At 35.6% G+C, this 25422-nt stretch overlaps 1 protein-coding gene across 1 annotated transcript in view; it reads left to right on the top strand.

Moving 5' to 3' along the window:
• Positions 1-25422, top strand: part of MMP16 (matrix metallopeptidase 16) — a 174906-nt gene that overhangs the window by 69603 nt on the left and 79881 nt on the right. The window contains exons 2-3 of the mRNA XM_042035766.1: positions 14596-14744; positions 22349-22471. Coding sequence (XP_041891700.1) covers positions 14596-14744; positions 22349-22471 — 272 coding nt within the window. The remainder of the gene's footprint in view (positions 1-14595; positions 14745-22348; positions 22472-25422) is intronic.

Below are 25422 nucleotides of genomic sequence, written 5' to 3'. Positions count from 1 at the left end.
TGTTGATCCAATACACCATCCAGGGCCTCAGTGGCAGGCTTTTGATCCGTTTCTCTCAGACTCCTTTCCCTACAAAGCAGTTCAGTGCTCACTAAAACCACGTGAGTCTTTTCCAGATCCTTCCAACCCCAAACTGGTCTATATTAGTCCCTCTGCAGATTTATGTCCTGCTTTGTTTCATTAAGGCTTCTGCACTCTTCCCTGGAGGCATCAACTGCCAGACCTCCCAAAGTCTTGTGATGCTATCACTTAAATATACAGCTTTTGCTTTTGGAAAGCTTTACCTCTTTGCTGTCACAGCCTCATGTGTTTTGCTGGAATGAGATAAGGTGAACAGGCACAGAAGACAAACTGGTGATTTCTAGATCATGATTTCCAAAAATTCAAATCTAATAGCTACTGCCATGGTGATTGTACTGGTATTCCATCACATCCTCCTCTTCATGAAAAAAATATTATCTCTGAGAAGATCATTAATTCTAGGAGGAAAATTGTGAAAACTTTTCTCACAGAAGACTGTTGCTCATCCTGCTTCCATAGTAAAAGTTATAAAACTTCCCGAATTAATTCTACTTTGAAATAATACACTCCATCCTGATTTTCAGCTTCCCAGTGAAAAGAAAATTTCTTAAAATTTGAAAGTTATTCAATTAGCTACTTTTGCAAGACCTTTTCCTACAGACTTTGTTGAGAAGTTTATGATGAGATTTTGAATTGAGAGAGAGAGAAGTTATTTGCTGAGTGCTGTAGTAAGTTCTCAGTGTGGATTGGAGTGAATGGTTGTCAATTTACTGAGGGTGGCAGGTGAAATTTAGTCCTGATGGGGTAATGCTAGAGGGATAATTTGAATTCTTCACACACACTGCAGATTCTAAATTAATTGTAGCCAGTGAGGGAAGAGAGTTGGGCAGTGTTTTAGACAGCTCAGCAAAAACAGCCATTCAGTGTGCTACAAAAGGAAGATGTTAGGACATTTAAAAACAATTCTAAAAATCTTGAAATATTTTAATACCATTAAAATATTCTGTTACTATTTTCTTACGTACTTTTTTTTTAGGTTCTGACAACTTAATCTCGGAAAGTGATTCATCAAGAAAAGACAGAATTCTAGAAAAGTGTGAAAGGAAATTTGAGTATGGGAATGGCATTTTGTAAGGTTCTCTATTAATATTGTTTCATTCAAGAAGACTAAATAGGATCAGCCTTAAGAATAAGAAAAGATAGACTGAATTGTATTTCTATTTTCAAAAATCATTGTGGATCAGTTGAAGTGGACAGTAAACTTTAAAGTGAAAATTGCTTTTTGAAAATCAACCTTTAGCTGATGGAATTAATATAAATTTTCTCAAAAGTCCTTAGATGGGAAGAAAGAAGAAAGATTACTTTTCATGAAAAATTGCTTATAGAAAAAACTATAGTGGCAAGCGTATATTAAGAAAAATGAACCTTAGAATAGGTATGACGATGGTCAGTTGCAGAATTTTAAGGTAAGTAAGGAAGTAGCTCTTGATAAAAATGGAATTTATATTGCAGATGTTTATCATACAATCATCACCTTTAAACAGTGTAAAAACATACTGTTATCTCTTACCTGTAGAAAGGTAAAAAACATTGCCAAGTTTCTAAAATTATTTCTACTCTGGCTGTCATACAGAAAAACAGCACAACAATATGAGAATACTTGTTCCATGATGTCCACCACCTACTGGAAGGTCTCAGTTGGAAATATCTTGTGTATCTGTTCTGATTTGGAATAGGATGGACTAGAACAATGAATCCGAAACAGTTTGGGTAACATCAACCATAATCTGAATCTTTTTTTTCAGTATACATGGGTCACAGTTTAGAGGTTTTTTGGGTTCCTTACTTGCAGCTCTGAGGTACCTTAATCTGTGGAAGAGCTTGATGTTTGCAAAATTTAAGATTAATTTGATTCCTAACTCTTTCTCTCTTTCTATTTTAACTTTGTTTTTCCTTATTTTTTGTGTTGGTGGTTTTTTTTTTTTGTTTGTTTTGTTTTTTTTTTTTTTTTGTTTTCAGTACATCAAAACGTATACTGCTCCTTTTTCCTAAGGTTTTTTCCTCCCTGTAGGAGCTGAGAAATACAGTATTCAGATTGTTCATTAACAATTGTTAACTCAATTACTATACTAAAATATTTTTTTCTTCTTTCTAAGACCAAAACTGGAAAAAAAAGTTTAACTTTTCTCTGGATCATATATATGCATACACAGGTAAACTGTTGTAAGCACCTTTGTCTTTAAAATACACAAAATCTGTTCTCACTTGCACTTTGAACCTCTAAAAAATGTATACATACTTTTGGAAATTTGGATTTAACATCTGAATGGATAAAACTAGGTCTAATTTTGCCTCTAGTTTATGGTAGAACAAGTCTAAATAACATAGGTTACACTAAAAACAAACGAATATCAAATAAACTGCTGCTTGGGATGCTTAATATTGTATTCACAGGATTAAGATACTAATGACATTGCTATGAGGGCCTGTGATAATTATTGATTGCAAATGTAATTTTCAAAATGCACTAGGTTACTTGAATTGCATATTAGCCTTCTTAATTTCATGGAAGACCATGTCTTTTGGAAGAAGAAAACAGAAAAGCATGCACATACAATTTTCCCTGGCCTTTTCTGCTACTTTGGTTCTATCTGCATGAACTAGAAAACCAATGTATTTATAAAAAAAACCCCAACCTCTAAAATGTCTGAACTTTGCAAATATTACCAGTGATATGTGTAAGGAAATTATTTTCTTTAAGCAAGTTTTTTTTTTAATACATATAAATTACATATAAAATACATATAAAAGTATGGATAAATCCTAATCTTGTTGTTGGTTGGTAGTGACACTTGATTGAGTTGAGCTGGGTACTGAGTGCTCTAAGCATCCATCTGAACCTATGGCTACTGAGAGCACTCAGGAATTCACAGCATCAGGTCCTAATTAAGGTCCAGGAATTGTTCTACTACATTTTAAAATTGCAAAACACATGACCACAGCCCATAGGGGAGCTAATAAAAGATAATCCTGTGGCTTGCTTTGAAGCAATTACTCTATGTCCCTTTCTGCCTGCAGGAATCACCTTGCCACATCCCTCACATGAATTAATCTACCACTTCCCCTTCCCCCCTTCTATTTTTGTAATTCTGCCCTTTAACAAAAATAGAGTTTAGAGGATGACATAAAAAGGAGAGTTGCAGATGTATTGAAATATATTCAGTTTTTCTGCTGCGCAGGAGGCTTACAAACAGCTGGTGAGTTAGTGTACTGCAAGCAAAATAGACATCAAATGATGTATAAGGATTTTTTTGTCTTTATGAAAGTAAGAGGCTAATACAGCCAGCCTGAGTTGGTCATATTTTGCCACTAATCTACACAGTCATTGTTTCAGGGAAAAGAAATAATTTACCTTTTAATTTATGTGTCTTTATTATAGCAAGCAAGATAGTTTCCTCTATATCTTCTGTCCTTTTTCCTTCACCTTAACATCACTGGCAGGAGTTAAATGCTATGAATTCCGGTACTGAATTCACCTTTTCTTGCTAAATAAGATTTGAACTCTATACAGAAAAGCTACTGTATTCATCTATTGTGATTCTTGCTAAAACAGAATTAATGAAAGATATGTGATCATTGTTGAAGATGAATAAAAAAAGGTAAAAATGTTTACCCAGTATTGTTGTTACCTCTGTAGCTCTAGGGCACTATCTGGCTTCACTTGAACAACATATACCAGAGGAAAATAAGGACAGGTGTAATTTGCATAAATTATCAAAGAGAATCATTAGAAGCAAGCATGTATAAATGGCAGTGCTAAGTTCTAAATGATCCCTTCCCTCCCTGTGGCAGAGTCATCTCCCACAGGCATTTTCTGAAGAAGTGCTGGAAATGAAGGTGGGAAACATTAATTATAGATCAATATCCCATGGAACCTCTTCTACTGGACAGCATTTTTAAAACTGGGGAATAAGTCAGAAACTAAAACAATACGGGATAGAGGACAAGCTATTTTCTGTACTGCCTTTTCATCCTTAAAGCCTCTGATTACATACATTTATTATGTAGCTGAATTGATTGTGTTCATTGAAAAACAGTGGCTGAATTGGCTGAACTAAAATGTTGTCCTTCTTCCTCATGAAGAAATCATACAATTCACAGAATTTACTTCCTTTCTTTATTAGCTCCATAGACTCCTTTCAAATGTTCTGGGGCTTTTCTTTTAAATGTTCTGTTGTAGTATTTAATTTTGTTTTCATTCCACCATGTGAACAAAAGAAAGTAATTTGGGAATGACAGTATTACCATTTTTTGTTCATTACATTTTCTTCTTGTCTCCCTGGGAAATGACAAACTGGTATCATGCATCAATTTTATGTATTTATAAAATCTGTGTTCATCTTCTGTCTACAGATTTCTGCAGGAAAACATAAATCAGATTTTTCAAAGATCTATAATAGTAAATATCACAAATCTTAGACCAGTCAAAAAAAGGAGTTATTTCTAAAATATGCAATGACATCCAGCAAGGAATTGCAGGGTCTGAAATTTTGCATCTTAGATATCTGACTTTGAAAAGCAGAAGGAAAAAAAAGAATAGTTTCAGCTTAAAAGTAGATATAGCATATATTTATATATTTACATTTAAAAACTCTTTTGACTGTGGTCAACAAACATACTGTGCTATAAAAGTTTATGTTGCTAATAGTCATGACATCATTAATTGCTTAAAAATACATAGAAAGAAATGAAAGTAAAAATTATATTCATCCAAATAAAGGAACTAACTGGTTCAGTTAAATACCTCCTGTTTTCACGGGAGGCAGCTTTGCTCTTGACTTTGGCACAGCCATTTGGTTTTTTACAGACACAAACTTTTAGACACCGCTTATGTGTGGTTAAGTATGAATTTACATGCACTCTTATCTATAAAGGTGTAGTAAAAAACCTATGAAGTATAAATCAACAAAAAATATGCATTGTGCTGTTGCATTTCTATCCTTTTGCTTTAATGCAATTTTAGTTTAACCCATAATATGAGAATATTCATGATATTGATATTTATTCAGGAAACATTTATGTAGACATTTAGTGGATTCAAGCTATGATGTTTCTTATGTTTATAAAGTGAGAAAAAACCTATTATAATGAGGAAAATTAAATTCAGGTAATATGGATTTAAAAAAAGTTTGTTCAAGTCACATTTCCTTTAGATATTTAAGTTGCATTTCATCTATTTCAGTGTTGTAAATTGAAACTGCATAAATTATAATAGTAAAGTTATTTTATCTAATGGATTCAAATACCAAGTGCCAAATATGGTTTGAACAATCATTTCCCCAAAGGAACTTTGTAGATTGACCTTTTCCTTTTATTACAACGGACTACCTTCCCACAAGCCTTTTTAAAGCAGCACACCACCATCTGTTGGTACATTATGTGTTTATGTATTTCCTACATAAATGTCTTAGAACAAAGTTTTACTACTTTTATTAAAATTATTTCAAACAACCTGTTGGGATATAAAAAAAGGAAAGTGATCATTACTGTATTTTTGGTCAATACACTGCTGGTTTTGTTTTTGTTTTGGTTCACACGGCAGCATGTAATTTATAATTGCACCACAGAAGACAGAAATACCAAATAACCAAGATTTCTTACTTCAGTCTTATAGTAGTATACAGTTTCTGTTTCTGGTGTTGCTGCTGCTGCTAATGATTTGACAGCCCATGAGGAAAAACTGTATATTTTTATTAAGTTTTAATGATGCGAATACCTCCCTTTTAAACTACATGGTTGCCTGCAATGATATTCTCAAAACCTAAAATAATATGTGGTCATTTCCAGCTAATGCCAACCACTCGGGGACTTTGCTGCTTGTAGGATGGCGATTGAAGCAATGAGGCAGTCCTCATGAATTCATGATTAAATGCATTGCTTTGATTGTTTAGAATATGTGTGTGAGGGGAGATAGGCTTTCTCTTGAGAAATCTAAACCAGAAGAAACAAAAGTTCAAGCAAGTACTAAGCTGTAAGATCTAAGCAGCAAATTCTGTTTCCCTAGTTGTTCAGTTCCTTGCTTGCTTTTTTTCTAAGAATAAACAACTCTACCCTAAAATGTTGTGATGCTAAGCATAGTCAAAATTATGACATCAATACATATTTGGATTAGACCAAAATAATCAGCTTGCAGGTGAAGTATTGCAAAGCTGTAGGGGTCAAAGAGGCAATGACAAGGCGGGGTGATCTTCTGGAGCGTAGTGAAAGACTCATTTGGAACTCTTGCCTTCTTTGATATATCACCAAACTGCAATTGCATTTATATAGTGATTGATGTGTTCAAAGCCTTGTCTAAATGCTTGCAATGCTGTGATGAGGAAAGTTGGGAGGTGTCACTCATTTTTGCTACCAAAAAGTGAGTGATGATTCTCCAAGGAACTCCTCATGGGCCTTTGGTTCAACCAGAATTACCCTGACTCCAGGCTCATCATTGTTTTTGTTATATGTCCATCACCTTGATCTGGTCCGTTGTGTTCTGGGATCCAGGCACCTGAATAAACTCCACGGCTACATGTAATGAGCCACAGAGAACCATAAAAGAAAAAGAAAAATCTAAGCCTGGGAAAGATCAGGGATGTTCCAAGTAGGAACATGAGTAACCTCTCAGAAGATACACAGAGAGGGACAGAAAGAGGCAAAAAAAGTAAAATATTTGAGTCTTAAAGGGACTGGAGGTTATGGAATCTTGTGAGCAATCTCCATTCCCCACAATATTATGGTTATCAAAGAAGTAGACAGCAATTCTTTCTAGACGTATACCATTGCTTAGCTATCAGGCAAAAAGTTGCAGAGTTGCACCCATGTTCTTAGTTAGTTTGAAATTCGTAAACCAAAGGTGTTATTGAATAGGTATTGTGGAAAAAGAGCTCTGTCCAGCCCCCTTCCCAGGACCATGTCCAGATGGCTTTTGAGTATCTCCAAGAATGGAGGCTCCACAGCATGTCTGGGCAACCTGTTGCCAGTGTTTGACCACCCTCACAGTAAAAAAGTGTTTCCTTAGACCTGAAAAGGAACTTCATGTGTTTCAGTTTGTACCCATGACCTCTGGTCATGTTACTGGGCACTGCTGAAAAGAGCCTGACTCCATCTTCTGTGCTCCCTCCTTTCAGATATTTGTGTACATAGATAAGATACCCCTGGAGCCTGCTCTAAGCTGAAAAGTCCCAGCTCTCTCAGTCTTTCTTCATAGGAGTGATGCTCCAGTCCCTTATTCATCCTCATGGCCTTAGAAGTTTCTTTTTATTCCTTTTTTTGGAAGCAATCAGGACATATGCAGCCAGACTATTCAATAAAGCATTCTTATCCCTGCAGAGCACTTAATATTTTTCTAGAAGCTATAGAAATTCTAGTAAGATGCAGAGACAGTGTCCTTTAACATGAGCTGTATGATTGAGTATTTATATCTACTAGAACTAGAAGTTTTATTTGTGGAAGTATTTCCACTTGTCTGGGTCTCTGCCAGACTTTGCCAGAGGTTTCTATTAGTGATTGAAGAAAATTTCCCTGAGCAAATAATGAATAAGGTCCACATTCTGATGTCAGTTATAAATGTGCTACAGGAAATTATCAAGGGTTTCTTTCCAGGCCAGGGATTTGTGTCAGAGTTGTTATACCACTAACCCACTCTCCACACAGACAGTAGAAGTAGTGAATAAACAATGTAGCTTCTGCATTTGGAGCTGGGTAGTGTCTTATCTCAGTTCCAAGCATATTTCAGTCGCTGAAGGACAGTGCTATATGCAGACCCCACATCTGCTGCTCTCTGGTAGATTCCCATCTGCCTGGGATCTGTAAACGGCTCTGGCCTGGTGCTCCTGACAGCTCTTTTACACCTCCCACTTCTGCTGCTCTCAAGCTACATTGGTTTTCCCATGTGTAAGTGTGGCAGTAAAGGAAATTATTTAGATTATTTAGACTAAACTTGAATTACAAATGAGAGGAATTCAGCACACAGTTTTGAATACATTTTGCCTTTTTACTTGTGTCATGCCTTGGACTCTGAGTTTGAATCAAAGTCACTTACAAGGCAGAGCTTCTAGCCTTGGGCTGCAGTCTTCGTTCTTGAGCTGCCTCCCACTGGGAACAGGAATACCCTTTTAAAATTATCTCTGTCACCATACGTGTGAGTGGGGAAATTCCAGATTGTCACCTCTCTGCTGACATGTAGTATCATGTGTTGGTAAATCTGGTTTTGTGCTGTTGGAGACTAATATAATAAGATTGTTCAGTTTCACATCTATTTTGTAGCTAGAACACAGAAAAAACCAGTAGGCAGATACATAATAGAACAGTGGAGGTTCCTCAATTAATTTTGAACTGACTAGCTGCAGCAACACTGCACTCAGTGAAGCCAAATTTATTCTCTTCCATGACCCACTATGAGGTCAATTCTGCTACTTCTAGTACTGTATCTAAGTATTTACTGTAGTGCAGGCTGCAGCCTAGACATCCCACAGCTTTGTCTGAATTATTAAGTCCCTGCTACAAATTTTGTAATCTCCAGTAAAGATTACCATCATTAATGTGTCTAAGACTATGCCAGTGACACATGTAAATTGTTTACTGGGGGGTTGTCACAATAATTGACAAGAAAATAGGTTGTTCACTTTCTAGTTTATGTCAGTGGAGAACTAAATTTTGCAAGTTGGTGTTTTGACTTTTTCTTTTTGGCATGTTCCTAGTGAAAAAAAAGGTAATTGCTTGGTCTGAAGGTGCTTCTTTCTATTTAAGATCTTTTCCACACTGCTACACAGTTTCCAAGAAATTGATTTGTTTGTGAGCTTCAATGTACTCTGAAAGTGCAAGCTGGTTTTTTGGTTAAGAATTAGTTATCTCAACTTAAAACCGTGGGTACTAAACCAGTCATGACCATTAAACTTCTGTTTTATCTATCATAATTCTTTTCATTCTGTAGACATTGCTGAGAGACTAGGTTAGACTCTCCTGGACTATGTGTTCTTAGGTGCTTTTTTTTGGAAGTATTTTTCTGACTAGATATATGCCATGCACCGTATACCCATTCACATCAGGCTGTTCTGTTAAGAAAACATCACTGGTGAGGAACTGATGTCACTGAAGACAAGAGGAAGGAAAAACATCAGAAGATTTCATCTAATGCTCTGTGTAAACACTTTGGTTTATTTCTGGTTGTCTATCAAGTTGTCACTGAAAAGTCAGTATTAACTGCCATAGGTAGGTCTGTAATTAAAACACACCATTAACCATGATTATTTTACCTAAACAAAGAAATAATTTGGTCATATGGGTAGTAATTCCAGAGCTAGCTTATTTATACTTACTATAGTTAAAGCCTTCAATCGCTTTTCAAAATTACATCAGCACTTGAACTACTAAATCCTGTAGTGATCAGTAAGTTAGATTCATAAATGTATGCTTTTTGAAAATATAAAGCTCCTGAATTACTCAGACACTTTAAATCATTTCACTTATAGTGTCTTTGGTGGAAGTGTATTAAAAAACAGAAGTCAAAATATTTTGAAATTATGAAATATCACAGTTTTACTCAGTGCAGTTAGGAATTCTGTTTGCAGATAAAATCTAAAAAAGGAACAGGAATACATGAATAATAATGATATGCAGCTGCACTACTGAAGATGTTTATGAAATTGTTTTGATCTGTGTTTTATTAGACTGATTTAGTTTATTAGACTGATTTACTTAACTAAGCCTTCAGGTTCATAGACCATAATTGTACTGTAGCTTATACTACGTACTGTCATTCAGGAACATTAATAATTTCTTGATAAGTTTTCTTCTATCTTAGAAATCAGTAATCTCTCTGAAACTCTGATTATCTTAATAATATTCTTGTTTAATCTTTAATGATGATAAATGGGTTCTCTTTGTTCTTAATAAGAGTTTGGTGCCAACATACTGTTTTTAAGATCAATCTTTCTTCCTAAACTAGCAAAGATCTGAATGATTAAAATCCCTTGGTGTGTTTAATACACTTTAAGTTAGCCCATTCTTTATCCTATAGAGGAGAAAAAAATACAGCAGTGTGAGAAAGTGCTATCTGTTCCATAGCCAGATAAGCCACACAGAATAGCATAAGTAGCAGTTACAAACTAAAATGAAAAGATTTTTTTCATCATGTCAGGAAAAAAAACCCCAAACCCTAGGTGTCTAGTCAATGACATCCAAAATCTGGAAGGTGATACAGCTCATGTGCTGAGCACTTACAGATTCCATGGATGCCTGCAGAAGTGTCAGGTCCTCAACAAACTCCTATCATGTCTACAGATTTAATCACCAATGGATTTTTTTTATCATTTTCTTTACAATTATGAAAACAGAAGGTGGAATTAGGGTGAAGGAACTTTTCTGATGGGTAAAATATGCAAATCATGGGTTTAAAATTTTAAAATGTATAGATGAATAGGACATAAGTCTTGAAGTTCTGTTGCTGAATAAAAATATTTTTAGGCTAATTTTATTTCTGGTTTTTCTGTTTTTTTGTTTTTCTTTCCTAAATGAAATATTTGTGTGTCCATGTTCTTCTGAATTACTCCTAACACTTCAGCTAAACTCCAGTGTTTCTTAATAGGCCAACAGTGGGAACTAACATAGAAATCTAGTGCCACCAGATGCTTAGTAAAGATAGATTTTAGCTTCAAGTTTTCTGGAGGTTAATGCAGATAATGAAATATAATTAAGCAAAAGAGGTTTCTTCAGTTCATTTTTAAAACAGTAGAAAGAGTGACTCACATCAGAAAGTTCAAATACATAAAAGGCTGCTTCAGAGGGGAAATTAATAATTGGTTCCCTTTACCTGCAGCAGGTAAAATAAAAAGTTACAGGCTTAAATTCTAGCAAGAAGGAATCAACTCTAAAGCAAACTTCACAGCAGTAGGATACTAAAACACTGTACTAGAGAGGGAAGTGGTGGAACCTGTTGTGTTCCAGCTGTGTTTTTCTGTGGCTACGAGAGGTACCATGGATCTCATTTGGCAGCAGGACAAGAAAGTCCTGCCCAAAAACTTGACTTGAAGTAGCAGTATTTTATCTTCCTAAATTGTAAAGGAGTGAAATATATCACTTATTTGGAGTCTGTGCAAAGGGTCCCTGTTGGCATCCCAGACATTACATGTTAGATGGATCTACTTCACTATTTCTTTGTTCCAAGACTGATGGTTTCCTCAGGATGGGGCTCGCCAAGGCATTGTCATTGTTGAAGTACATTAAGGCAGACTAAGTCTAATTTCAGTAGAGGGGAGGGGAAAATTCTTCTGGATATAATTTCTTTTATAGCTTGCCTCAAAAATACAAGACAGATAGAAAATGGTTTTCTTTCATTTCCCTGCTCAAACTGTTTCTTTTCCTCTTCACTGTTTTGCCCACCTATGCATTCTGGGCTTTAAGTTAAGCTTCTCCTCTACAGTTCACAGCATTTGGGCTATACACAATAGAATCTGAGGTGCATATTTCAGATATATAGTAGTCTGAGCCAAGGTCCTTCAAAATTTTCTGTCCTTCCTGCAGAAAACTACAGAACTAGATTTGCTGTCTTTTTTCTTGATTCATAATCCTTTCTCATAAGGACAGAGTAAAGAATTTTGTAACACTAAATGCTACTACCTCTCAAACACTGTCTAACATGGAGGTCAATTTGTCTGATTTTTCAAAAAGAAACTTACTTTTAGAGTGTCATCTGACTTTCCAGTATGTTGGCTGTGTCTTCTAGGCTATTTTGAAGGCTGAGGGAAGACCCAAGTGGTCTACTTCCTTTGTTAATGATTGGGGGTGGCTTTCAGACATCCTGTATTTAACTTGTATGTAAGACTTCTTAGATAGGGAAAGGCTATACTGTCCTCTCCTGCTGTTTCTGAGCCAACTCTCTTTTCCTTTTCTGCCAAGCTTCTCTGCAATGGCACTCTGCAAGATTCCAGTTTGTTCTCCCTGCTCCACTTCTCCCATGAGCAGTAGTCCCCAAGATATTTTTTCTGTCTCCGTCTTAACAGCTTTTCTAATTCAGATATCTGAAGGTTTAACTTCTGGCAAATTTTCTTACTTGTAAGCCCATACCTCTGACTCCTTCATTTATGCCACGGTGGGGATGGTTTTGTGTGATGATAGGTGACCTCCCAAGGCTACCAAGCAATTTTGTCTGCCCTTGGCACCTGAGAGCTTCATAAAAAGCCCTGCTCTATGTCTGCATACCAAATTCTTGCTGAGAAGGTGGCAAGAAGGTAGTATCATTTTACATAACCATGACATACTACCCAGAACTATTTTTCTTCCCTATTTGTTTTGATATCACTGACTTCAGAAGAAGAATATGAAAATAACCCCATTCTTAAATATACTCATTGTAAATATTCATTCAAAGAGACTCTACATACTACACTGAAATCAATCCACTCTGTGTCAAACTTATTTAATTCTTAGTTCCATGGTCTTGTTTCCACATATTACATTGCTCTTGCCAACATTCAGGCACTGTCTGGCCTGTCAGAGCTATCTTCTGGAAGGAAGAACGAACAGGCTTCATCTGCAAAGTGGCAAGTAAACTAAATTATTTCTGTAATTACCCAGATCTTTCACACACTTAATGTACGCAAGTTCTCCCTTAAACTGAAAAGTGTAAGAAGGTAAGAGTATGTAAAGTTGGATGTTAGGTACTGATTGTAGCAGTTCATTTATATTGGACATAAGAGCATTTTCCTATCTATTAAACAAATTTTTGTTCTTATTCTGAATGGCTCCTGTATATAAAGATGGTGTGAAGGTGAAAGACTTTAGTCTGGGTCTTAATCCTTTCTATACCTTGCTGTCATGTTGTATCTCCGTGTTGTGTGGGGCTCACAAATAGGTTGTGGGTTTGATCCCTGTGGGCCAATCACTTAAGTATTGGATTCGATGATCCTTGTGAGTCCCTTTCAACTCAGAATATTCTGTGATTTTGTGATTCTGTGATTGTTGAGGTTGTGTGTGAACTGGATAGGTAAATGTGTGTTTAAGGTAAACATGTTTAAATTAGAAATATCTGAACTCATAACCTGAAGATTTCCGCAATCATTAATGTCAGTTTGATCTTTTACTTGCACTGAGCCGATGTTCACCTGTAATACACATTCAGTGTTAGCAAAGAGAACCTTAATAATGAATTAATTCCTCATGATCATCTGCACTGTGTTCGTAAAAGGGGAGTGCACCACGACCATGGTTAACCTGCTATAAAACTGAAACAGTGGACTCTGCAAGATAAATTTAAAACTGAACATAGATACGTAGGTTGGTGTTAGGCTGTATAAAAACAGTGTATATACAAACAGATAAAAACCCAGAAGTGTTGTATGAGGCAGAGAGAGCCCACAAAACACTATAAGGTGTAGTGGGCGGATAGCGTTCATTAATGTAATGATTCAGAATCTGTGAATTGTGATGTGATATGTTTGAAAGAGGTGGCTGAATCAATTTTTAAAAATTTTTTTTGTTAAAGAACAGATTTATGGGGTCACAAATATTTTGTTACTGGGGGGAGTGAAATAGCAGGAATGCTTTTTAACTGAGTCTTGTAGAATGGCCATATATGTACCTTTTGTTCTAGTGAGTACTTCCAGCCCTCAAATGAAAAGACATTTTTAAAGCTGTATCAGTGCCCTCACTTCCTCAAAAGTCTTTCACTGTTCTCTGTATAGTCTTGATTTTGAGAATTCATAGAAACATTATAGCTGTAGCTACTCGTTTATGAAACATTGCCTCAAGAGGACAGCATGTTTCAGAGGGTTTGTCCAAGTGTTCTTAAGATAGTGGCTTTAATCCATGAAGCTTTCAGTAATTTGAGCCTCACGCTTTTATGCAATTAAGACCATAATCAGTTGGCATTAAATCCATCTTGATTTAAAAAGGCAGTTCCTCTTATCAAAATTTTCGCTAAGTGAAGGCAGACTCTGCTACTTCACTGTCTCCTGGACACCTGCTTTGCCTATAAGTATGTGATTTTGACGTTCTTTTCAGAAAGCTGAATGTCTCCCTACCCTCTCTTTTATATTCTTTGAGAGACAATAACAATATAGTGTAAATGTGTGAGAGCTATTGTGGATTTATTATTGTAGATGGTGAATATTATTGTGTGCCCTGTGGGTAGTCAGTTGTATGTGGCATATATTGTAGATTTATATTTTGTCTGCTTAAAACACTACTAGAAGTGCCTAGAGCCAGGGTTAGGTGCTTAAGTTGTAGCTTCAAATAAATAAATAAATAAATACATTAAATAAATAATTGAAGCAGTCAGTTTCAGATAATAGAGAGAGATTGCTTCTGGGTAGAAAACTCTGTAAGTCTTACAGCAACAGAATCTTTAATAAAGAAGGTTAAAGAAAATCCCCGAAGAATTTCTTGTCTGCAGATAAATAAAAGAACACCAAGCACCCAAACTAACAGGACTTGGTGAATTAGAAGCTTCTTTATGTATGGTATAAAACTAATTACTAGGGAGCATTTTATTTACCTCTAATTTCTATTTAATAGCCACTGCACTTGTCATTGCAGGTATGGTTACAAAAGTATGGCTACCTTCCACCAACTGACCCCCGAATGTCGGTGTTGCGCTCTGCAGAAACCATGCAATCAGCTATAGCTGCCATGCAGCAGTTCTATGGCATTAATATGACAGGAAAAGTGGACAGGAACACAATTGAGTAAGTAACCAGTACTGAACTGCTCTTGACTTTTCTGTTTCAAGCAGGGTAAAATAGAGCTGGGAAGCAGCAGTGTAACCGGAGTATCCAAATAGTGTTGCAGCTTCAGATGGGGAATTAAATTTTTTCTCTCTTTCCTTGCCTTTTCATTTTCTTCATCTACTGTATTTTGTGGTAGCAGGTCATCACCTGCCTAAATGCTGTCTGCCTTTGGGTGAGTGATTGTAAACAAGATGTTACAGGGTTACCTAAAGAAAGGGTCAAAAGGTTGTCAATGTGGAAGGGAAGAAACGTATTTGGAGCTGGCAAGAATCCATTAAACGTTCCACAACTGAAGGAGTCTTTTTTTACTAGAAAATCTTTAGTGTAAATTTCTTTATTCTCATTGAAAAAAAATATTTGGCACACTCCACTGGCTCATTCATTTAGTGTTTTTCAGTAACAAAAAACTAGGTGTGGTCATTTTAATATGCAGTAAAATTGAATTTGTTTTGCATGCCCTTTGCAATTCTGAAGTTGTTTCGGGCTCTCAGTGTCTGATTTTAGTGACAGAATGGACACAGAGAAACTTTGTAAAACAGACCTATTAAAGGACACTTTCAAATACCTCTATACTGTGCCAAATATTAAAAACATGCCAAAAAATTAAAAAAACCAGCGACTATTAATGCACAATTAAGAAAATGTGTCTGGGATTAAAACAGCAGGACCAGGGCAGAGATAATGCCCCTGTACTTCACATTGGTGGGGCCACTCCTCGAATCCCATATTCTGTTTTGGGCCCTTCACTGCACTGCAAGAAGGACTTTGAAGTGCTGGAGCATGTCCAGAGAAGGGCAACAGAGCTGGGGAAGGGTCTGGGGCACAAGTCCTATGAGGAGCAGCTGTGGGAATTGTGGCTGTTTAACCTGAAAAAAAGGAGACTCAGGAGGACCTTACCACTCTCTACAACTACCTCAAAGGAGGTTGTAGCCAGGCAGGAGTCGGCCCCTTCTCCCTGGTAATAAGTGACAGGACAAGCCTCAAGTTGCACCAGGGAGGTTTAGATGGATATTAGGAAATAGTTCTTCACCTAAAGGATTGCCAAGCATTGTAACAGGCTGCCCAGGGAAGGGTAAGTATGGCACTTAGGGACATGGTTATATGGTGGATTTGGCAGTGCCATGATAATGGTTGGAATCAATGATTTTAGAGGTCTTTTCCAACTTCAGCTATTCTCTGATTCTCTGATTTGAAGTGCTTGTTGGACTCATTTCAGTTAAATTGTGATAAAGACTATCCTGTGATTTCAGAAAAGTTACTTTCCTTGAAAAGCAAGCAATAACTAAATAGTGCTGTCACTGCATATTCAACATTTGCTTCAGTGAAATATGCTTCTACTGCTCTAAAATGCTTATTTGGGGGGGAAAATCCTCCTTCATTTCCCATTTACCACCCCCAACCTGATGTGTCATCTTTTGTTATTCTTTTAGGGTAAAGTAGCTGACATTAATGATTTTTCTATCATTTAGAGTTTAGGGAAGAGACTACACAAAATGCTGGCAGGATTGGAAAAATCATTTTATTCCACTGACACATACTCTATTGCATTGAAAAGCAATAAAACAAAGCAGATTTTGTGGCTGCCCTCAGGGGAGGTGAGTTGATCACACATCACTCCGTTTAGGAATTTAAAGGACCTTAGACCATGCAGTGCAATAGCAGTAAATGCCTTGTGAGAGAGCCATACTCAAAGGTATGTTTATGGCCCATTCTGCAGGGTGAAGAGTCTGTGCTCTTCATACAGCTTCAGTGATTGATCTTTGAGGAGAGAGTGCTGCTATGCCAGTAACTAGTGCCCTTTTAAAGACACATTAGTGGCAGCTTTGTAAGAGACAATATGTTTCACTAAAATATTCTGTTCGTAGCAGCACAGAGGAGACAGAAGGGGGTAACCCAAGGGAAAGCAGAGGCCATCTCTTAGTTTAGAGTATCAGCTGGAGAATTGAAAAAACCAAACCAACCCAAAATTCTAAATTCAAATGGAGGTGGCTAATGTTGCTAATTTGGCATTTTGGCCACCAAGGTTTTCTTCACTTCTGCAATGTAAGAGATGAAGAAATCTATCTATGCAGCAATCCAAAGCATTAATCTTATAAAGTGGTGAATATTGAGTCTGAGATCTTTTGATGCATGATTTTCTTCTACACAGAAAGATATATTAATACATTGCAATTCATATGTACATGTAACTCACGCTGGATGAATGCTGCATTTACTCAGATATTTGGAGTCACATTAACTTGAGTCAAGTTATGAACAGAATTGATTCTTAAAGGCTTGTCACACTTATATTGGCGCTGAAAAAACCAAAACAACGAAAAACTTATCTTTAACTAAATTCTTGCCTCAAGACACCATCAGTTCACATCACTGAATATTCATGGAAGATATGACTAATAAAGGGTAGATTGTTTTTCAGTTGTTCATTTGTGGCAATATTTTGTACATTTTTGAAATGTACAAAATTTGTTTTCACTTTCATCTACACAGAAATTATATATACTCTTTAGTTCAGAAATAGGTGATATTTGTTTCTCTGGGATTAATATGCTGTAATCACTAACAGTGCTGGTGTTACAAATAATAAATACAGCAGGAACCTCATAAAAAATATGTTACCATCTTCTGCATGAGGATTTACCTGCTTCTTTTACACATCTCGAGAAGAGATTATGATGTGCTTCTTTGTCTTCAAAAGGACAAACAATTTAAAAAGTTATAGTGTTAACTTGATAGGAACCAACTTTGGGGGTACTAACAAAGAAATATTGTCCTACAGCAGCAGCAACATCAAAAGTCTCCTGGGGGGATTTTGCTGCTCTGAGAAGTAGATAATCCCTCAATGAGTATTTTGGTATGCATAAATATGAACAGTATTCGTCTTCTCCCTACTACTCAGCATTCACTGGTTTTTGCTATTTTTTTTCTCAAGTGACTTGAAAAGAATGATGCATACATATTGCTAGGGATAAGGAAGAGTGAGTGGTAGGAAGAGACATCCTTATAATGGTGTAAAAATATTAGGGAGGTTCTGAATACAAGTACCAAGACAGTGGCAAACCCAATGAAAATACTGTCTGAAATTTGCATGGAGTGTCACAGTATTTTCTGTATTTCATTTATATGCTACCAAACACAGCCAATGTTTCATGAAAAGAACACTTCTGAAACTGGACCCACTGTTGTTATTCCTGGTCTTCTGCATCCCTAAAACAAACTAGGAGAGAGAGAAAAAGACTAGTTGTTCTTTTCTTAAAACTACTATACATGTTTATTTCCAAAACTTGTTCTGCAGTTTTGAGGATTACTTTGCAAACTTCTTGATAGACAGTTGGAATGGTCGTGTATAGGATGCTGACTAAATCTGTGCAATAATAACAAAACTTTCATTTTATTCTAATGCCATCCTTTATAAATAAATGGCAAATGTGCTTATTTTATTGCTTAGATCAGCTTTTAACTAAGTTTATGCTCTCTGCTGTTTTTATATTAACTATCAGTCACAAAGTTAAATCTGACCTGTTGAAATTGATCCAGTGGTTTATTTTCTTAGTAAATAGTAAATTCTTTTGTGCAAAAGTATATATAAGGTCTGTATCCTCAGCAAATATCCAATGAGAAGTCTTGTAAAGCAATCATCAGGGCTGACATACAATATCTTACATCACTCTTTGACTGTTTTCTATTACTTAGCAAGTATCAGTAACATCCTGTAATAGCAGGCTACAGTAGGTAAAAGCAAAGATGCTTAGAAAACATACCTCTTTCTGCTCACTAAAAGTTTAGGGGTATAATTCAGTAGTTTTCTTAAATAGATGTCTGTAGTTTTTCCAGCCACTAAGTTAAGTTCCAGTAAGTCAAGTTGAATCCTCCCTTTTAGTTTCCTTTTTTGCTATAACTCTGCCCAAAATAAACCCTAGACCCCACAACAACAAAACCATTGTGCAACCTTAGCAACAATTTTGATTAGGGATAAAGCAGTTGGGGCTCTTAATGAAAGGTATGATTTTTAATGTTTTGATTCTGTGTTAGGCCAAAATTTTTTCCTGAAGGCTTAAGAAAAATAAGTGACAGAGATTTTTTCCTCTTAACTACTGAAGAACAAAATATGGTTAGGCAAATGGCATGAGGTAGAAGAAGTTCGGTTTCATCTCTCTTTCTACTGGGAGAGCATCACAGTTTTGCTGCATATTTTTCTTTTAATCTTTCTAGATTTGCTGTGAGTCTAAAATGTTTAAATTTTCCTGACATACATTCCTCAAGATTCAACCTAATGGAGTTAGAAGAGGAATGTGATGTGACATAGTGTACAGATAGAGAAGTCCAGTCACAACTAAGCCTCTTTATTGAGTACTTATACTAATTTTGAGGGGCTGCTGCAGAAAAGATTTCTACAAGTTCAAAAACAAAGTGATGAGAAAGAAGCAAAGTCATTACCTGTGTGCACCCTTTTAAAATGAAACATATTTTAAACCATTTAAAAAACAGGTCAAAAAATTAAACTCCAACAAGCAATCAGAAACATAGAAGACTTTGATCATAATACATTAAAAGAATCTATATTTGGAAGAAAATAGAAATCAGTGTTTTATTTGTCACTTCCCCCAGTGGAAGACCATATCATGCCCTAAGTATCCGGAATGACATGAGCTTTAATGATTATTACTAACAGAAGTCTTCCTCCCAGTGAGTGTGAGAAAAATTACTGTTGAAAAAGATTTAAAATATTAAAGGAATAAAAGGGAAATTTATGTGTCTGAAGTTGTTAACGTTTTGCCTCATTTCTGTTCTAGAAAATACTGAGCTCCCTTACTAGTCATGCACTAGTTTGTTTAAAATTCTACTGCTAAACTTAGCTCAGCTAAGATCTAGGTGATGGATTTGGTGATGTTCCAACTCTTCAGCTGCGAATTGCATCTTTCCTTAAATTTTTCATGAAGATAATTTCCCAAAAGCTACTGAACCACTCATGCAATGACTTCCATTTGAATTATATTTGGATTTATATTGTGTGAACTACAGTCCCAGACCTCATGTAAGAACAGTAAGAACATTAGTGGTCCAGACAGCATGACAACTTGGAACATCCCCTGGTTGTCCAAACCAATAGAGATACAAGCATAATGTCCTTGATAGGTACATACTACTTCAAAATCAATGCAAGAATAAATTGTGACTGCTTGAATTTCATAATGTGTTATTTTGGGCTATGTTTTGTTAAAAAAGGATGGTCAGTAGTTGTATTAGGATAATACAATGTTGACTTTTGAATCCATGTAACCTGTTGTTCCTGACTTTTGGTATTAATTCTAAAGTATGAAAAAATTTTTACATTAACAGAATTCTCTATAAGATTATTGAATCTTTTGACTTGAGAAATTATTTCAATAGCTTTGAAGATTAATTTTTAAATTCAGAACTTAGAATATTTACTCTTATCTGCCCCTAGCTTGCCAGTGAGAAAACCCCGTTATTAAAATAGGTCTCCATCAGTTAAGCTAAATAATGTAAACTTTTTGGAGAGGGGGAAGGCCTAACTCAATGACTTAGAAGTCATTGCCCTTGAAATGATACAACTATAAGTGATATATATTTTATACAATATGTTTGGAAAGTGTTTCTTACAAAATATAATAGTTACTTGGTTTTGCTTTATTCCTTGCTTCTTGCTCTTGGTGTAGGGATATCACCTGAAGGTGAGAACACTGATCTTTTGTTATGTTTATCTTTTTCTGCAATGTGTGTGTGTGCAGTTTCAACAGCATAATTTATATCTACCCTGCCATTAAAATGCTGCATACTGATCTAACATGCACTGTGAAAAAGTATTACTGGCAAAGTGTCTAAAAGTTTTTGAAGGTCTGAACCAATTTTAATCTCATGAAGTGTAAATATAACATTTTACTAAGAAGAATATTATTGCCCTTTGGTCTGTAACAGAGGTTTACTTCTTTCCTTCATTTTCTTTCATTATTAGAGCAAATTAAACTTTTCAATAATATTTGTCCCAAAAAATCCCTAATGCCTACTTTGTTGAATTGTTACTTTATTTCAAAAACCAAAGGAACCTGAAGTAAAGTTGCAGGGTGTTTCAGCAAATGCTGGTGGGGTAAAGTTTTTTTAGATTTTTGCAGTATGGTCTTTGCAGGCACTAGGGAAAGAAGATTGTTTTCCTTGCACATCAGCTGTTTTATGTGCCATGCATAAGTATTCTTACTAGAAATTAGAACAAATCATTCTATGTTTCTTATTTGAAACACGTAATTGTGAACTTGATGTCTTCAGTTAAGGCAGTTAAATTCATGAGTTTTGGGTTCCTCACTTGTACTACTCAATAGATTTGTCACCCATCAGAGTTTTTGCAGGCACTTCTATAGCTCTTATCAGTGCAAGTGGGGTGTAGTGCCATCTTGGTACTATCAAGAAAATTTTGTACTTTCCCACAGGCTGGTGAGCTTAACACCTACTTGTGTCTTTGAAAAACAGTTTGCTATATATCCGTAGCTACAGCATGTATGAAGTGTTACAAGTCTAGCTGTACTAGAAGTACTTTGAAACCACTTCACACACATTTATGAAAATGAGGTTGATGGTTGACTGTTTGCTTTTTTTGAGTTTTTTATTACCTGTGCATGTTTTAAAGGGAATCTACTTTCTGAGATGACATTTCAAATTACTTTTCTGTCATCCAATCACACATATACAGCTGATGTGTGTCCATTTATTTATAAAACGATGCCAGTTTAATGGTCAGAAATTCATCCATGAAAGCCTGAATATAGGGTATGACTATTTTTCTGGTAAGTGCCATTGGAAAACTATAGCTTTTACATAAGTAATTGTTTGGCATGATAGAAATATAGTTCAATGAGCCAGAAAAAGTAACAGAGGAGATTTGTCTTTTGTTTATGCAGTAAAAGACTTCAGTCTTATTCTCTTCCTGATGGTAAATTGTCCTGCAGCCATTCAACTCATATAAAATAATAACTTCAGCTGAATTTTGTTTGAACTAGATAGTGCCTTACACTACAAGTGAGAAACAGATCAAGGATATTGCTGCAGAAATTATGCTTTTGAATTAGATATCATCTTAATTACAATATATTTTGAATGCTGGCAGATTTAAAGTTTTTGAAGTATTGGAAAACATTGAAATATTGAAGAGCACTGTAGAAATACAGCATCTCTCTGGGAAGTCTGGTGCTGCTGCAATGGTCATTTTTATTTTACGTGATTTAGACTTTTTCAGCTTGATTTTGTGCAGAACATTAAATATTCTAAGCATAATCCCCGAGTTAAATATCTCCATTAGGAGCTTACAGTTGCAATGTTGCAACTTCTCATTATGTGGAAAAAGAGGAAGATAGAAGAACTTGATAGCATCATAAAGTTAGCAATTTCAGTATCTTGAATTAAAAGATCACCAACAGTCTGTTGTTTTTATTAGTTTATATGTTAAATAAAATTATATATACAAATAATTACATGTTCTTATTAGTTGGATGCAGTGGCTATGATTTTCCTTTCACGTTTCTTTAATTGTGTGGTGCTGTTTCTTGCAGCTGGATGAAGAAACCTCGATGTGGTGTGCCTGACCAAACAAGAGGTAGCTCCAAATTTAACATTCGTCGGAAACGCTACGCGTTAACAGGACAGAAATGGCAACACAAACATATCACTTACAGGTACTAAAGATATTTGTATAGGTATACAAATGTCACTAATAGTGATGACTTTTAATTTAAATATAAATTCCTGAATATTTTTCAATATTTTGAGAAGTTTATTATTAATGTATGATATAAAAGTGCTACTATGGATACCTCTTATAAGTGTGTATGTGCTATATAAAAACCAAGCTGTTTTCTTGCATTAAAATTGCATGTATTTAGTAGCCAGTAAATTCTCCAAAGCTTACAGCATCAATTTAACACCCAGTATGTACTTAATGTTACCTTTCAACTTTCTTGGCAGCTTCTCAGATAATAATGCTCTGAAGCTAGGAGTGCTGTAATGAAACTCAGATCTCTAATTTAAGTATGTAAAATAGGTTATTGAAAGGAGTCAGTCTCTGCAAAATGTAGGTGCCCATGGGTCTGTTCTAAGTACAAATTAATTTGATTATAATTTGATGAGTCACTTACCCGACCGTTTCCTGCGTAGGTGATGATGGGCGTAGGGGTGTGTGCAGGGCAGTACATCTGTTAAACTCCTGAGTCTGGCATGTAGTTCGCACAGTGTGCCTGCTGTCACACTGAGGCCTTGGAGGGAAAGTTAGATGGAAACTTTCAAGATATACTCTCTAGAGCTCTGTCAACCAGAGAAAGTGTGTATAAGTGTATATATATAATATAGAATCTATCATTTGTCAGCAAACCAAGGATTCCAATATAGATTGTTGGAAAATTTACACAGTATCATCATGGATTCCTGTAATATCCAACAGGGGTAACTTCTGAGGAATAAAATAGTTTTCAAATTCATTAACTGGTGCCAATATTCATCAACCCATACAAGTACTAGATTTAAAGTTCATAAGCCCTAATGGTCATATAGACTGTTCCTCATACCCTGGTGAAGAGATAGTTTCATTAGTAACTCTATGTCACTACTGTGGTTTATGGCTGAATTAGAGAATTCTAGTTTAACTCATTACATTTTGATATAACATCAAGCAACAGACAACTGAGTGCCTTGGGGTTGGTATATTGCATTGGCTGGAATCCTTTATTGTTAATGTAAATGTAATTTATAGTTGGTTAGAATAAGAATGCCCACCTACAGCACTTTACACTTATCTGCATTTTAGAATTTAAATGCGGTGTGTGCACACTTAGGAGGCATACATGGTCATCTACTAAGATGTGTGGTTTTCTACCACTCTGATTTGTACAGTCTGATTCCCTATTTCTTCACAGAATTTTTTACAATAGTCTAAATCCTACCACTTGTATATCTTCTGGACTGTCACCCAAGGCATTAATCCAAATAACAAATGAAGGTGCCCAGTATTAAACTAAGTGACAACTATCTAGTGATCTTTCTCACTTTGAAGAATTTATAGCAGTTCTTTATCTCCTGCCTCCCCTCTTTGAAAATGTTCACTCTCTCACTTTGACAAGACCTCCAGTCAAACAGAGCTTTGAAGTGAACAAGTCTGTAATATTTTTTGCAGTGAATTGCAATACAAAATACATTTAAAATAGAAACCCTAAATTTGACTAGAATTTTGAAAAATGTTCCATTATCTTTTTGAATTAGAAAATAACCCAAAGCAAATAAGGACCAAAAAAAAGAACTAAGATTCTTTACACACTTCTCTTCAGCAATTCTCTGCTTACAGGCTTATGACTTGTTAAATGAATGAAACTTGCTTTGTTTCCTAAAATTTTAATCGTATCTCTAGTATCATTTATCTGCTCTATTTTTCTCTGTGCCACTCCTCAGTCTCTTTATAGCCTGCAGGTTTCCAGCTGCATTCTGTGCCTTCCTCACCAGTCAAACCTTGTAGTCTGAAGTGTGCTTGCTCTCTCTCATTTCAGTGTATGCTACATCTTACAATTCTGGAAACCAAAACCAATACCCCACAGCAAATACTCCCAAAAGCAAGCTCCCCTCCCCCCTCCTTGCCATGGAACTTCTCTTTATTTTCAACATGTAATTTTTCAACCTAAAATAGTTCTGCAAAATTTCAAAATGGAACTTCAAAGAAGCAACTTATAATTATAACTAGAAGTTACATTAATAATGTATTTTTTGGCCACATATTACCATTCAAACATTTATTATGTCATTTTGGGAACACATTAACAGTTTAGGTTTGATTTACATCAATGAAAATAAAAAGGTTGTGTCAACAACTTATTCAAATTTTATGTGTGTTTCAATTTAACAGTTTCATATCAAGTACAGATCTGTAACTGTCTTACTTCAAACAGATTACTGACTGCATCTTTTTACCTACTCTGTTGAAATTCCTGCTCTTTCATCTATTTAAATCTCAGATTACTGATTTTACACAGTCATGTGAGGTATATCCTTACAATCTCGCAAGGCTCCTGAAGCTGATGCAGCCAAAAACATGTCAGTGAAACATGGATAATTTCTCTTTTAGGATATTTTCAGGAGGGAGTGGGAAGGGAAGGAAAACCCAAAGCTTTTCTGAAATCAATAGGACTCAGGATTTCTGAATAACACTCTCAAAACAATACTCTTCTGGCAGCTGTAGAAATAGTAAATCAACATGAAAAGTGCATATCAGTGATAAAATCCAATTGTTCTTGTGGAAGACATGTATTTTAAATATATAATATGGCTTGAAGCCACTATCAAGCTGAAAATCCTACAAAACCAACAATAATCACAAAAAACGTTATCAATTGATACATGGCTGTGGTTGTCTAAGGATAACAGCTCTCACAACTTATAAAAAGTATCACTCAGTTTATTAGTTTGCAAAAATTGGCATGGAAGTGAATGTTTCATCTTATAGACTGCCTTTTGTTTACTAAAATACTTTCCCTTGGAAAGTAATTGTAGGATCTTCAATCTCTTTATATAGTTGCACTGCCAGTCTGGTCAAGATCAGCTTTGAATCCTTCTCTCATTTGAACTTTGCTGTGAAATGATCATTAGA

Source organism: Corvus kubaryi, unplaced genomic scaffold (assembly GCF_017639235.1).
Source record: "Corvus kubaryi isolate FWS band 111438036 unplaced genomic scaffold, C.kubaryi_AGA036_p1.0 37385, whole genome shotgun sequence".
In the NCBI taxonomy this organism is placed as follows: Eukaryota; Metazoa; Chordata; class Aves; order Passeriformes; family Corvidae; genus Corvus; species Corvus kubaryi.
The sequence above is the reverse complement of the archived record's forward strand: the minus strand, read 5'-3'. Positions and strand labels throughout refer to the sequence as shown.